The sequence below is a fragment of the Eumetopias jubatus genome, unplaced genomic scaffold (genome assembly GCF_037043125.1).
Source record: "Eumetopias jubatus isolate StellerSeaLion01/CBP00866 unplaced genomic scaffold, mEumJub1_p1.0 scaffold_15, whole genome shotgun sequence".
In the NCBI taxonomy this organism is placed as follows: Eukaryota; Metazoa; Chordata; class Mammalia; order Carnivora; family Otariidae; genus Eumetopias; species Eumetopias jubatus.
In genome coordinates, this window is record NW_028274821.1 from 11,175,076 (window position 1) to 11,188,960 (window position 13,885).

At 43.2% G+C, this 13,885-nt stretch overlaps 1 protein-coding gene across 2 annotated transcripts in view; it reads left to right on the forward strand.

Moving 5' to 3' along the window:
* The window catches only part of PGM5 (phosphoglucomutase 5), a 208,350-nt gene that overhangs the window by 146,692 nt on the left and 47,773 nt on the right, over window positions 1-13,885 (forward strand). For both annotated transcript variants that reach the window (XM_028117393.2, XM_028117394.2), the window contains exons 8-9: window positions 4,885-5,020; window positions 9,106-9,289. In XM_028117393.2, the coding sequence (XP_027973194.2) occupies window positions 4,885-5,020; window positions 9,106-9,289 (320 nt within the window). The remainder of the gene's footprint in view (window positions 1-4,884; window positions 5,021-9,105; window positions 9,290-13,885) is intronic.

Genomic DNA, 13,885 nt, shown 5'->3' on the forward strand with positions numbered 1-13,885 from the left:
CAGGACATTCCTGATTCTAATCTCAAGATTTGTGAGACCCATGGCGGGGGTTGGGGGAGCATATTCTGTCTCTATGCTTTAAAAAGCTGTTACTCAGAGGAAGAAATGAGAAATGGGATGATTGATAGGTTCAAAGTTTATCACCTGTTCATAAGTGGTAGCGATCCCTGTAATATCCCTAGCTCTTTGGTAAATGGAAATGAATGGCTTCAAATGTGAATTTCTACCCACCACCGAAAATGTCTTATAATGAAAAAAAAAACACATGTTTCTTCTGGAAATAGGGCAGAAGAAGAAGAAAACACCTGTGATTCTACCGTTTCAGAGTTAACTATTGTTAGTGGTTAGGTGGTCCTCCTGTTGTTTACCTGTGCACACATATATAGACATATCTACATATCTTTTGCTATAAAAGTATACTGAATATACTTCCTTGGTAAACTGATTTGTTCCATTTATGAAAACATCTAAACAAGCTTTTGGATGGATTTTCCACAATTATCCTGATGTTTAACGATTAGCATCTATTTTTCCAATTTTCCTCTCTTCTCTTAGCTATTTTAGTAAATGTTGTTATGGCTAAAGGTTAAAAAAAAAATAGAATAGCTGGGTCCAAAGCTGGGTGATACTTTAAGACTATTGATTATTTTTGCCAAATTATGCTATCAAACTGCACACATTTATACTAATACTTACTGGTACTGGTATTCTTCTTCCCCTAACTGACCTTTGCTAATTTGGTAGTCTCCAAATATTATCCCATTTTACAGATTTGACCACAGTGAGACTGAACATTTGTTCCAATGTTTTTAACTGTTAATATGTTTCTCTTGAAAAATTGCTCATTTGTGCCCTTCCGCACAGTTTTCTGTCAGGGTGTTTCTTTCTCATTGACTCAAAATATTTATAAATATGAAGTGTATTAGCCATGTAATATATAATGTGAACAGCTTTCCCCTCTGTTTTTACTGTTTATGGTGGGGTTTCAGAAAACCATTTTATACCTTTGTGTTTTCTGCATTTCTTGTTTAATTTACCTATCACTGATATGGCATTATAGTTCATTTGCTTTAAAGAATTATTAAAAAGAAGGTTGTATCCCCCAAACCCTCTCCAAAGCATACTATGAGCATCCAGGGAAACGTGTGTAAATGCAGCATCATCAGTGTCTCTGTCCCCACCTCAGAAAGCTGTAAAGAGCGCAATTTTACTAGATCATTATGGGCCCTTATGAATTTTGGCAGATGTTTAACTTGTAGGCAAGTATATCCAAAGCCAACTCACAATCTACTGTGAAGTTGGTGACAAAGGGGCGAGATGTGTTTTTTTTAAGTCCTGCTAAAAGAACTATGTCTCTTCTACCACTAAATTATGACATCTTATTTCACAGAGTTAATAGCATCTAATGGTTCTGTCTCCAGGTAATGTAATCCAGCTGGAAATGCAAAGGTATGCGAAGCCCATGTTTTAAAACAAAAGAGTATTTTTCTCTAGCCAGTAAATAAAAGTGATTTTTCAGCTATAAAAGGACATTATCCCATCGGGCAGGGTTTCCTAGACTTGTTTTTTTGGCATTTAGCCATGGAGCCAGCCCAGCATCTTCCAAACTTCTTCCATTTTTGTAGCAGTGTGAAGAGTTCTCTGGATAAGATGAGCGTCACCCCCTGGTGTGATGATTAATGCCTGGGGTCCATTCAACCTAGAGGCAGCGGCAACCAGATGTCTAAAAGTGTCATCAGCAGATCATCAGCATAGAGGAAGACCAAAAACTGATTGTTTTTGCTTTTAAATATCTTCAGTGCTCTCTCAAGGATGTATGTTTCCTTTTTGAGGAAAAGCTTGTAACATTTAACACCATAAATGTAACAAGAGCAAATGGCTCATAGCTTCATTGAAAAGTTGTCAAAAATGTTTAACTTAACTAAAGTATTATTCATCCCATTTCCAAGGTTTAAATAGCTTGGTGATATCGGGTCTCCCTTTTTGATTTTCTATGTATGTTTCGTAGCCCTGAAACTGAAGAGTGTTCTTGTCCATTCTCATTGCTCTATTGCAAGAAGCGATGGTCCAGCCCCTGGTCCCAGTCCCCATTCTTACGATAGGGTTATTGCTAGTGTCAGAGGATAACATTATATGAATAACTGAGAACAATCTGCCTTAAAGTGTGTCTTAAGGAATTAGCACCATGTTGGTGCATTGTGTGAATTACCAATGATAAGATGAACAGCAACAACAGTCACTTGTGACATCCCAGTCAGTGCTCTAAATACCTAGGCATGTGTAATCACTTCACCCTGACAGTAACTCTGTGGGGTGGGAGTCATCATTGTCCCTATGCTGTAGATGAGAACAGCCAGTCACACAAAGAGCCAGCACTTGAACATGAGCAAACTGACTCAAGAGCCTGTCCTCTGGACTTGATTAAATTGGTAGGACAACTCCACAAGATTGGTGACAGTATCCTCATTTTACAGATGAGAAGTCGAGGCCCAGAAAGGTTAATAACTTTGCAACAACTTCTCACACACATGGGAATTAGCAAGAGTTTGGTTTCAAACCCTCATTCCAAAGCCTTCCCATGCTTTTCCCATTACACCATGTTCCTTACGCTGCTACATGTGCCTTGTATTCAGGGCTCTATTCATTTTGGAGAGAGCTTAGAGTTGGCCAATAGACAGGTGCTTAAGTGGGCCTCTGCACTTCCTTCTGGTTCTTTTTTGCTCAGAAACCTACCTGTTCAGCTGGCATTCATCATTCGTGTGAATGCCACGATATGAACTGCTTCTCCTTCTATGGCGTAGCTGTAGGATTAGGCTTCCCAGTTTCCCAGGTTATTCCTGCATCGGGGACCTTGTGGTTGCTGTCCCTTGGCTTGGAAAGCTTTGTCCCCACATCTCAGCGTGGCCGACTCCTTCTCATGTATCAGCTCAGATGTCATCATCTGAAGACCTGTATTCATTTCCTGAGGCTGCCATAACAAATTACCATAAACTGAGTGGCTTAAAACAACAGAAATTTATTCTCTCATAGCCCTGGAGGCCAGAAGTCCAAAATCAAGGTGTTGGCAGGGTCATCCTTCCTCTGAAGGCTCTAGGGGAGAACATTTCCTTGCCTCTTTCAACTTCAGGTGGCTCCGTATGTTCCCTCGCTGGAGGCAGCATAATTCCAATCTCTGTCTCTGTCTTTTTTTTTTTTTATAAATTTTTTTATTATGTTATGTTAGTCACCATACAGCACATCATTAGTTTCTGATGTGTTCCATGATTCATTGTTTGCGTATATCACCCAGTGCTCCATGCAATATGTACCCTCCTTAATACCCATCACTGGGCTCACCCATCCCCCCACCCCCCTCCCCCCAAAACCCTCAGTTTGATTCCCAGAGTCATAGTCTCTCATGGTTCGTCTCTCCCTCCGACTCCCCCCCTTCATGTTTCCCTTCCTTCTCCTAATGTCCTCCATGCTGTTCCTGATGTTCCACAGATAAGTGAAACCACATGGTAATTGTCTTTCTCTGTTTGACTTACTTCACTTAGCATCATCTCCTCCAGTCCCATCCATGTCGATGCACATGGTGAGTATTCATCCTTTCTGATGGCTGAGTAATATTCCATTGTACATATGGACCACATCTTCTTCAGCCATTCATCTGTCGAAGGGCATCTCGGCTCTTTCCACAGTTTGGCTATTGTGGACATTGCTGCTATGAACATTGGGGTGCATGTGGCCCTTCTTTTCACTACATCTGTATCTTCGGGGTAAATACCCAGTAGTGCAATTGCTGGGTCATAGGGTAGCTATATTTTTAACTTTTTGAGGAACCTCGACACTGTTTTCCAAAGCGGCTGCACCAACTTGCATTCCCACCAACAGTGTAAGAGGGTTCCCCTTTCTCCACAACCTCTCCAACATTTGTTGTTTCTTGCCTTGTCAATTTTTGCCATTCTAACTGGTGTAAGGTGGTATCTCAGTGTGGTTTTGATTTGAATTCCCCTGATGGCTAATGATGTTGAACATTTTTTCATGTGTCTATTAGCCATATGTATGTCTTCTTTGGAGAAGTGTCTGTTCATGTCTTCTGCCCATTTTTTGACTTGATTATTTGTTTTTTGGGTGTTGAGTTTGAGAAGTTCCTTACATAACCTGCTCCTTTGTATTTCTCCTCTCTGTGTCTTCTCTTCTCCTTCGGAAAACACTTGTCTTTGGATTTAAGGTCCACCTAGATAACCCAGGATAATCTCATCTCAAGGTCCTTAATTCTATCTGCAAGACTGTTTCCCCAAATAGGGTCACATTCACAGGATCTGGGTGAGCATATCTTTTGGGAAAGCCACCACTAACCCTCCTGTAGATAAACTACACTACACTCTAGGTAATAGAGTTTTTGCTGCTGTCATACTCCGTGACTTTTTTGCATAGCCCTTGTCCTTATTTAATGCTTCTTGTTCTCTCATCTACTTTTCCGTTGCCTGTCTCTACCTACTTGAATTCAAGCTTTATGAATAAAGAGCTGTCTTGTTCCCTGCTGTATCCCTAGCACCTAGACCAGTGCTTGGTCTATTGTATGGATCACCAAATTACTGAATGAATGAATGAATGAATGAATGATGGTGTTGGGCAAATGTGATGTCAACTTGGCTCTTTGGTACTTTCCAGAACTTCCAGGATTGTATTTTATTTTTTTTGATGGTATTTTATGTTATTTGAATTTCAGTTGGATATTTTTTGGAAATGCAAGTATATGATGGGACATGTATTTAATCACGATGGATAAATATATCCAACCATTTCAACATTCAATTGCTAACTGGTCTTCATAGTTCATTTAGCTTTTACTTTTCCCCCAGGAACAATTCCTCAGCAGCATACTTCTTTCTTCCTTAGGCTCCGATCACCTCCGGGAAAAAGATGGCCTCTGGGCTGTCTTGGTCTGGCTTTCCATATTGGCTGCCCGGAAGCAGAGTGTGGAGGAAATCGTCCGAGATCACTGGGCCAAATTTGGCCGCCACTATTATTGCAGGTGAGAAGGGTAGGGACCCTGGGGAACTGCTCTTAAAGAAAAGTGGTGGGCTAGAACCTTAAGAAGGAGGCAAGTTTCAGGACGGTCTGAGGAACACAGGGGCTGGAGCCCCTGATAGGTGTTTGGGGGTCCTGTCAAGGACATCCAGACTGGAAGGCATAAATTTCCCCTCCCCTAGTGACATTCCTCTGTGATCTTTTCATCCATGCCTATGAGGTGGGCAGCCATTCCAAGGGGGACTCTGAACTGCGGAACCTTGAAAGTCCTTTGGTGCCCATGACAGTTTTATCGTCCAATCGGGGGCTCTCCTTGTTAGTTCTCCACCCATAATTATCAAGGGAGGGAGGCAGAGGCAAAGCTGTGACAGGTCGGACTGCTTTCGTAATCCTCTCCTTCCCTCTGTCTTACTTGCCCGCTAACGGTCCAACAATGTCTAAGGTACCCTCTGAAGGGGCCATAGGGTTCAGGAGCCCCACCTTTTGCTAAAGTGTTGTCCCTGTGAAAGGAGATACAGAAGAGGGAACTGTTACCCTGGGAGGGAGGGAGGGCAAAGGTCTGGCTAAGAGCTCAGGGTTGGGGGGGGCGGGTCTATATTACTTTCCTGTTTTTGAAATAAGTGAGGGGGCAGAGTCTTCTGGCTGCCTGGTTGCCTGCTAGATATGTGTACCTAGGTATGATAGGTTTGTGTTCCTGGTACCAAGCCATGGTCTTGGGGGAGCAGTGATAGGCAAGGATGTTAACTGTGGAGAACCTGGGGATGGGGCAAGGGAATCCTTGGGTATCCTCAGAGACTCTCTCTGTTTGGAAAACAGAAATTGTGGCTCCTTTGCTTTGTTTATGAATAGTTAACTACTTTGAGTGTTTAGTTATGTTTTAAGAGTTTAAGGAACAGAAAGAAAGCCTTAGACTTCCCTTATAAGGTGATTGTTTCTTCTCTTAAGAAATCATTTACTTAGATAAATATCAGAGAATAAGAAAGCCCGTGATAGGATTCATTACTGTCAAAAAGATTGCAGTGCTCTGGGAAATGTTGACAGTGCCCTAATAGTCTTTTCTCCAGTTTAGTCAAGAAGGCAGAGGTTGTTAATTGCCTGAAAACCCCACCTCAAGTGATTTCCTTGTGGTTTTTTTTTCTTTTTAAAAGATTTTATTTATTTATTTGACAGACAGAGAGAGACAGCGAGAGAGGGAACATAAGCAGGGGGAGTGGGAGAGGGAGAAGCAAGCTCCCCACTGAGCAGGGAGCCGGATGCAGGGCTTGATCCTAGGACCCTGGGATCATGACCTGAGCTGAAGGCAGATGCTTAACAGACTGAGCCACCCAGGCGCCCCTCAAATGATTCCTTGTATCATAAAATATTCTCAAGGCAAGTGGGCATTTGTTTTACTTACTAGTATTTATTTTTTTTAAAGATTTTATTTATTTATTTGACAGAGAGAGAGAGCACAAGTAGGGGGAGCAGCAGAGGAAGAGGGAGAAGCAGGCTCCCGGCTCAGCAGGGAGCCCGATACGGGGCTGGATCCCAGGACCCTGGGATCATGACCTGAGCCGAAGGCAGACGCTTAACGACTGAGCCACCCAGGCGCCCCTCCTTACTAGTATTTCTAACTAGTGCCAAAATACCCTGATTCTTGTGGGCCTTTTTGGCATACCAGGGAAATAACTGGCACAACAAAACTTTTGTTCACGAAGCTGTTCCAAAAAAGTCCAACCTGATAAAATATGATTGCCAACCTCTGGCTTAGTGAGATCACTTTGAGTTAGGGATGTGTTCCTCATAATTTGTGCAGTGATTATCTAGCTTTCTGCCAGTGTTTTGAAGATGTGATGTTATGATAAATGTATTTATAATATAGTTCATTTTTTTTGTGTGGCCAAGAGCTTACATGATAATTACTTTTTTCATAACAAATACCATATTAGAGAATATAATGCAATGGAGATGTAAATTCTTTAGAACATTGACTTATGTTTCAGATTTCTGTCCAAAGAGATCCCAGAGATAAAGAAAAAGGGACGAGGGTATAAGTAGAATGAAGGGTAAACACTTTTTTTTTTTTTCAGCCTCCAGCAGATGTAGGTTGAGAGATCCTTGTGGAATAAAATGACTTCTAGGCTGTTCTTTTTGGTGGGGAGGAGATAATCACACAGTTTTTTTGTTTTTTTGTTTTTTGTTTTTTTTTGAATTATTTCTGAGCCTGAAGTTGTGTCTGGGAACCCAGATGATTTTCCTTGTGTGAGTGGACCCTAGAAGGTACTCTCCATTGCAAGATTTCCTCCCTTGAAAGTGTGTTGTGGTGGTCAGAGGGGGTAGTTTGTGGTAGCGAAGGGGGGGCCGTTGCAGAGTCTGCTTGTGTATGAAGATGAGCATTTGGGCAGGCTGGTCTGACCACCTCAGCCATAGACCGAATGTGAACTGTCCCCTTAGTGGATTTTCTCAACCTCTGAATCTCTTTCAGTGCCCCTCTGTCCCCTAATAAACCCTCTATCCCATCCTCCTGCCCCTCTCTGCTTGGTTGGGTCTTGATCTTCCCCCAGAATACTATCTTTAAAGAGAATTTAGGCTCAGAACACATGCACTGCTGAGAATGTTCTGAGAGAGTTCCCAGTTGTTTTGTTTCTGAAGCTGGGGAGGGCACATCCATGTAGGAGGGAGAGATTACAAGACAGAGATACAGGGACAAGGGGACCCACTGCTAGAAATGGCATCGTTCCATGTTTTCCATTTTGGCTAATACCCTGATGTTTACTCAAAGTCTTAAAAGATCTTGGGTGAAGAAAAAGTAACAGTGATTCAAGTCTTCCTTCTTTCAGCTGGCTGGGAGCTCACATCTGGTCCCCGTGTCACACAGAGCACAGTGTGAGATCCCACCGGAGCCATTTGGGCACAGCTGCCCCTCGAGGGCTTCCTTCTTAAACAGACCCCCCTGGGTGTGCCATTCAGTTTTGGTCAAGACTACCTGACACTGGGAAAGACTCTACAGTTTCCTTATGGTAGTGACTAAGAATAAACTCAATTAATAGTTTTAAGCAATGGTGTCTGGCATTGGGCCGACTACTTGATATGCATTATGGTATTTAAACCCTGCCACAACAAATGAGATGGGTGTTATTTTTAGTCTTTTTTTTCCTAATCACCTCCCAGCCCCATTGTTACATTTGATGTTCTTGGCTAGGAGGACTTTTTTTTAATGGAACAATTGTGGTATTTCTTCCAAGTTTCCAAGAGAGTTTTATGGTACGTTGAGGTCCCTTCCTCCTCCTCTCTTCACCTCCCTTGATTCCTCTCTCTCCTTCCTTCCTCCCTCCCTTCCCTTCCTCCCATCTTTCATCCCACTGCTTGGTAAACACTTACTAGAAGCAGCAGAGAACAAAACAGATAAGGTCTCTGCCCTCCTGGAGCTTGTGGTTCGTGTGGGCAAAAGCAGATAAGAAATAAGGAAACAAATACACCAAGTCGATGCAGATCGGGATGACGACTACAAGAAAATATCAACAGTGATGTGAGAGAGGGAGAGATAGAGGGAAGTATCTTGAATGGATGGTCGGAGAAGGTCACTTTCTGGAGGTGACACTAAGTTGGAAAAGTGACGGAGGCGAATGTGTCAGGTATTCGAATGGTCGGGGGAAGAATATATCAGGTTGAGGGAACAGACGGCAATGGCAAAGGCCCAAAGGCAGGACAGGGCAAAGTGTCTCTGGGGACTGGAAAGGAAGCCCCTGTGGCTGGAGCACAGGGAACAAGGGCGAGAGTGGGACAAAGTCAAGGGGGTAGATGGGGCCGGATCCCACAGAGCCTTATGGCCTGTGGCTAGAGTCTTGTTCTCAACGTGATGGGCACTTGGGGAGGGATTTAAAAGAAAGGACATGACTTGATGTGATTTTTACAACATCACTTGGGCTCCTGTATAGGGCCTGGGTTATATGGGCCAGGTAGAAGAGCGTGGGGACCAGTTGGGGTGCTTTTCTGTGCCATTCTTCCAGGAAAACAAAACCAGTGATTAGGTGACCTTGAGACGTCCACCCCATTGCTGGCTCTCTGATTAGGTTTGTCTTCACCCTGTGTCCTGCCTTCCCTCGCCAGGTTTGACTATGAGGGGCTAGAGCCCAAGACAACATATTACATCATGAGGGACCTGGAGGCCCTGGTCACGGACAAGTCCTTCATCGGCCAGCAGTTCGCCGTGGGAAACCATGTCTACAGTGTGGCAAAAACAGACTGCTTTGAATATGTGGACCCCGTGGATGGCACGGTGACCAAGAAACAGGTACTTGCTAGGAAATCACCAGAAGGGGCAAAGCCAGGGGCCAAAGTGTCCGACGGCTGGAGAGTTCTGTAGGGCTGCTCTACGCTGAGCGCTTCATTAGACATACGAGAGCCTGCAGCCAGGAGAGAAGAAAGCCCTTGGTGAAGGTTACTTACCTAGTTAATTCACGGCAGAGGGTGCATTTGAACATAGCGCCCTGTCTGTCCAGTATTCTTTCTGCTTGTAACTGACAGGCTAATAACGGCACATAGATAGACACCCAATATTTCCTTCTGAAATGTCTGCAGCCTGAGGGCTCATTGCGGATTCAGAAAAGGTTTCCAGGGCAAGATATTGCTTTTCCTTGGCACCCCTGTCAAGTGCAGGTGTGTTTCCCCTTTTATGACCGTATGTCATTGAGAATGATAGGAGCGTACCCAGATGGGTTTGTAGGGGAAGAAACAGTGGGAAAACTTGTCCCACCAAACCCAAAAGGAAGATTTATGGTGGAGAATGATTACAAAATGTCAGTGACAAAATCAACAACTTCTGTCATGGTCTCATCTGTGCGAATTGTGTAAGAAAAGTCGAAAGCTATTACAAATATTTTTTCTTCTCAATTTTGTGTGTTTATTGGCTGTGGCAAAAACTAACCACTCTAGGAGCACATTTCAACATTTACAGTTCAAATAAGACACTGAGTAATGTTAAGAAAAGTTCTATTCTAAAATCCCCAGATTCTCATCTTCTGGTACACTCTTCAAGAACAGACAACAAAATACATCAGAAGCTGTAGGATTCGGGGGACTAGATGTAATGGTAGTTACTGATCTTTTTATTTTGACTAATATTTCACACATAGTCTTTCTTTGGGGTCCCCGACTTGTAGATGTTCTAAAGCCTGGAGCCCTCCTATTACTTCCTTGGTATTCTCCCTCTGGTCTGCTGAGTTTCATGGTGGTCTTTCATCTCAGTCAGAATGTCATTAGTCTTTCATTCTAGAAGGCCTTCCATGGATGGACAAATTGATGACTGCTTTACTTCGGGAAGGTGTAGGGTAGTGGAGATAAGCGTGGTTAAGAAGTGTGAAGAGCCAGGGGGCGTCTGGGTGGCTCAGTTGGTTAAGCATCTGCCTTTGGCTCAGGTCATGGTCCCAGGGTCCTGGGATTGAGCCCCACATCGGGCTCCTTGCTCAGCAGGGAGTCTGCTTCTCCCTCTGCCTGCCGTCCCCCCTGCTTGTGCTCTCTCTCTCTCTCTCTCTCTCTCTCAAATAATAAATAAATAATGTTTTTTAAAAAAGTTAGAAAAAAAAGAAGTTTGAAGATTCAGAAGCACATCCTCTCCCTGCCCCACTTACCAGTTATTTGACTTCAGGAAAGATGCCTCATTTCCTTGAGCCACAGTTCCTTCCTCATTTGTAGCATGTCTATCTCACAGAGCTGTGTTAGAAAGGCAATGAAATAAAAGACACAAAAGCTCCCAGCGATCCTTCATACACGGAGTACACACTACGTTTTTTGTAGTTGTGTTTTGTTTCCCACGAGGATGCTTTTTTGTAGATGAGATTGAATCCTTTCCAAAATAACACTAGTGAATTTCGGAGATGTGAAGTCAGGAGCTCAGCACGTGGCATCTCAGAGCCTCTATGCCTCAGATGAATCTTTTTCAACTCTGTACCATATTCCTACTTCCATTTTGTAAAGGAACATCAGAACAAACATTTCGTAAATCCAAGGCTCATAAAATCTGTGCTTTCTAAATTATTCTTGGGAGGTTTTTTTCCCCGGTGAGGAAGGCTTGAAAACCATTCCTTGAGAAGATTATCTAGTCAGTGCTGGGTTCTGGACTCTATCTGCTCCTGAGAAGCTTGTCTGTTGAGCTAATTTGTTTTGTTGTTAAATCCACTCATACTCTACCTTGTTTCTTCCCCAATGCACTCACCATTCATATCCTTTTTTCTTGGCTCTTTTAACAGTTCACATCAGGCTAACTCCACAGCTAGATCTCAAGTTCAGACATCTATTTATTCCATGTCCCCTCCCCTGCAACCCTCAATATTGGTTTCCATTTTTACCCTGGAACTTACTATTTTTTCTTTCCATACTCTTTCATATTAGCTCAAATGTGGCCATAAATAGTAAATGCTATCAGGAGCTGCTCTCGGGAGTTTCTTTAGCAACAAAGGAAGATTGTTGTTCATTTTCCCAGATTCTAAGACCCAAGTGACAGTTTATTAGCTGGTGGTCCTGAGCCACCCTGGAGCTTCCCCGCTGCTCTGGGTTTGGCTCACTGAGGGTTTGGGGAGGCAGTTAACACTCAACGGCATCCTCATCGTCAGTGAGTCATGTATGGTTCTTGCAGTTGGTCCTGTTGGCACAGAGGGAGAGTTCCCGCATTGTGGGGCTGTTGATAAACTTCCACCACCGAAGCCCACATCTCAGTGCCCCCTGAGAAGTCAGAAGTCATCAGTACTTGGTTCCAGGGATGGTTGAGTCTGGGCACACTTCATGTGACATTGTTGTAAAGCAAGCACCATCTATCTACTCCTAAAAGACATATTTGAATTTAAATGAACATGTATTATTTTTAAATAGCCATAAAGCACTTTGGCGCATTCATTCAATAGATATTTCAGGAGAGCCTACTAAATGCACAGTAATTGGTTTTTGTCATGGGGCATTGTGGGATTTTTTGTTTGTTTGTTTTAGAGAGGGAGAAGGGGGCCCGAGGGGCAGAGGGGGAGAGAGAATCTTAAGCCCAGCACTGAGCCCAACGTGGGGCTCAATCTCATGACCCTGAAATCATGACCTGAGCTGAAATCATGAGTTGGACATCTGACTGAGCCACCCAGGCGCCCCTGGAGCAGTTTTTTTTAAATATAAATGTATAACAGCTTTATTGAGATATCATTCTCACACCATCCAGTTTACCCATGTCAGGTGTACAATTCAGTGGTTTGTAGTATATTTATACAGTTGTACCATCATTACCACAGTCAGTTGAAGAACATTTTTGTCACCCCCAAAAGCAACTTGTACTTGTGAGCTATAATCTCCATTTCCAACCCTGGCAATCCCTGACCTACCTTCTGTCTCTCTGGATTTGCCTATTCTGGATATTTCACATAAATGGAACCACACACTATGTTGTCTTTTGTGACTGGCTTCTTTCACTAAGCAGAGTGTTTCTAGGGTTCACATATCCGTATTTCATTCTTTCTTATTGGCAAATAATGTCCCATTGTGTGGATAGACCACACTTTGTTTGCCCATTCTTCAGCTGATGGACATTTTTTTTTAAGATGTATTTATTTATCTTAGAGAAAGAGAGTCCACGAGTGGGGGGGTAGAGAGAGAGGGAGAGGGAGAGAAGCAGGCTCCCCACTGAGCATGGAACCCTACACGGGGCTCCATCCCAGGACCCTGAGATCATGACCTGAGCCGAAGCCAAGAGTTGGCCACTTAACCGGCTGAGCCACCCAGGTGCCCCGAGCTGTTTCCACTCTTTGACTATTATGAATAGTGCTGCTGTGACTATTCACATAAAGCTTTTGTGCAAACATAGAGTTTCTGTTATTGTGGCTGTGTAGCTAGGAGTGGAATTGCTAGGTCAAATGGTGACTCTAGGTCTAACCTTCCAAGAAACAGCCGTATGGTCTTCAAAAGCAATTGTACTGCTTTCCATCCCCCCAGCAGTAAATGAGGGCTCCAGTTTCTGCACACTTTTGCCAACCTTTGTTATTATCTGTCTTTTTGGTTAGAGAATACTGCAATTTAAAATAATATACTAAATTATGTATTATTTTAAAATTAAGTTGGAAGAGACTTGACCTATAAGGACAAACAAAGTATGCCTTGCCTAGCAAAACCCAAAGGAAACATTATAATGCAGCATCTCTGTTCGCTGTGGGAAGCGGATTGCTGTGGCTTCTCCAGTGTTGTATTATGTCGGAGTCAAGCAGACATAGATTTGAAGGCTGGCTTTGTCACTGCCTTGATCGGTGACTTTGGGCATATTACTTAATTCCTCTTTTCTCAACTTGTTGGGGCGGGCAGGTGGCATTTGGGTAATAATTATCATATAGGGTTATAGAGAAGGTGGGTTATAGAGAAAGTCCTCTAAAGCCCCAGGCACAGTGGCTGGTATCCGTTTGATGTTCAAGAAATATCAGTTGCTTCCGCCTTGCCAGAGTCCTCAACTTGACTGTGTCTCAGTTTGAGGAAAGGGTGTGAGTGGCGTTCAAGTGTACAGCCTTGAGATCAGCAAGTCTTGGGTTTGAATCAGCTCTGCCATCTCCTTGCTGGGTGATCTTAGGAAGTTACTCAACGTCCCTGTGCCTTTCCTTATCTGTGAAAATAGAAATAATCTTTGTGGCTACGGCATATAGCCCTTGGGAGAATCTGATAATACATATGAAGTCCTGATACATAATAACCACTAATAAATGGTTAACTAAAAGAAGTTATGTTAAAAGAGCATCGTTGGGAAAGAAGGATTTTGATATTTAATGAGCCACATATGATGAGAAAAGCAGGGAACACAACACTGAACAGAATACAACTTTGCAGGGTGTCATGTGAAGACATGGGGAGGCCTCCTCAGTTTCTGAGTCATCTA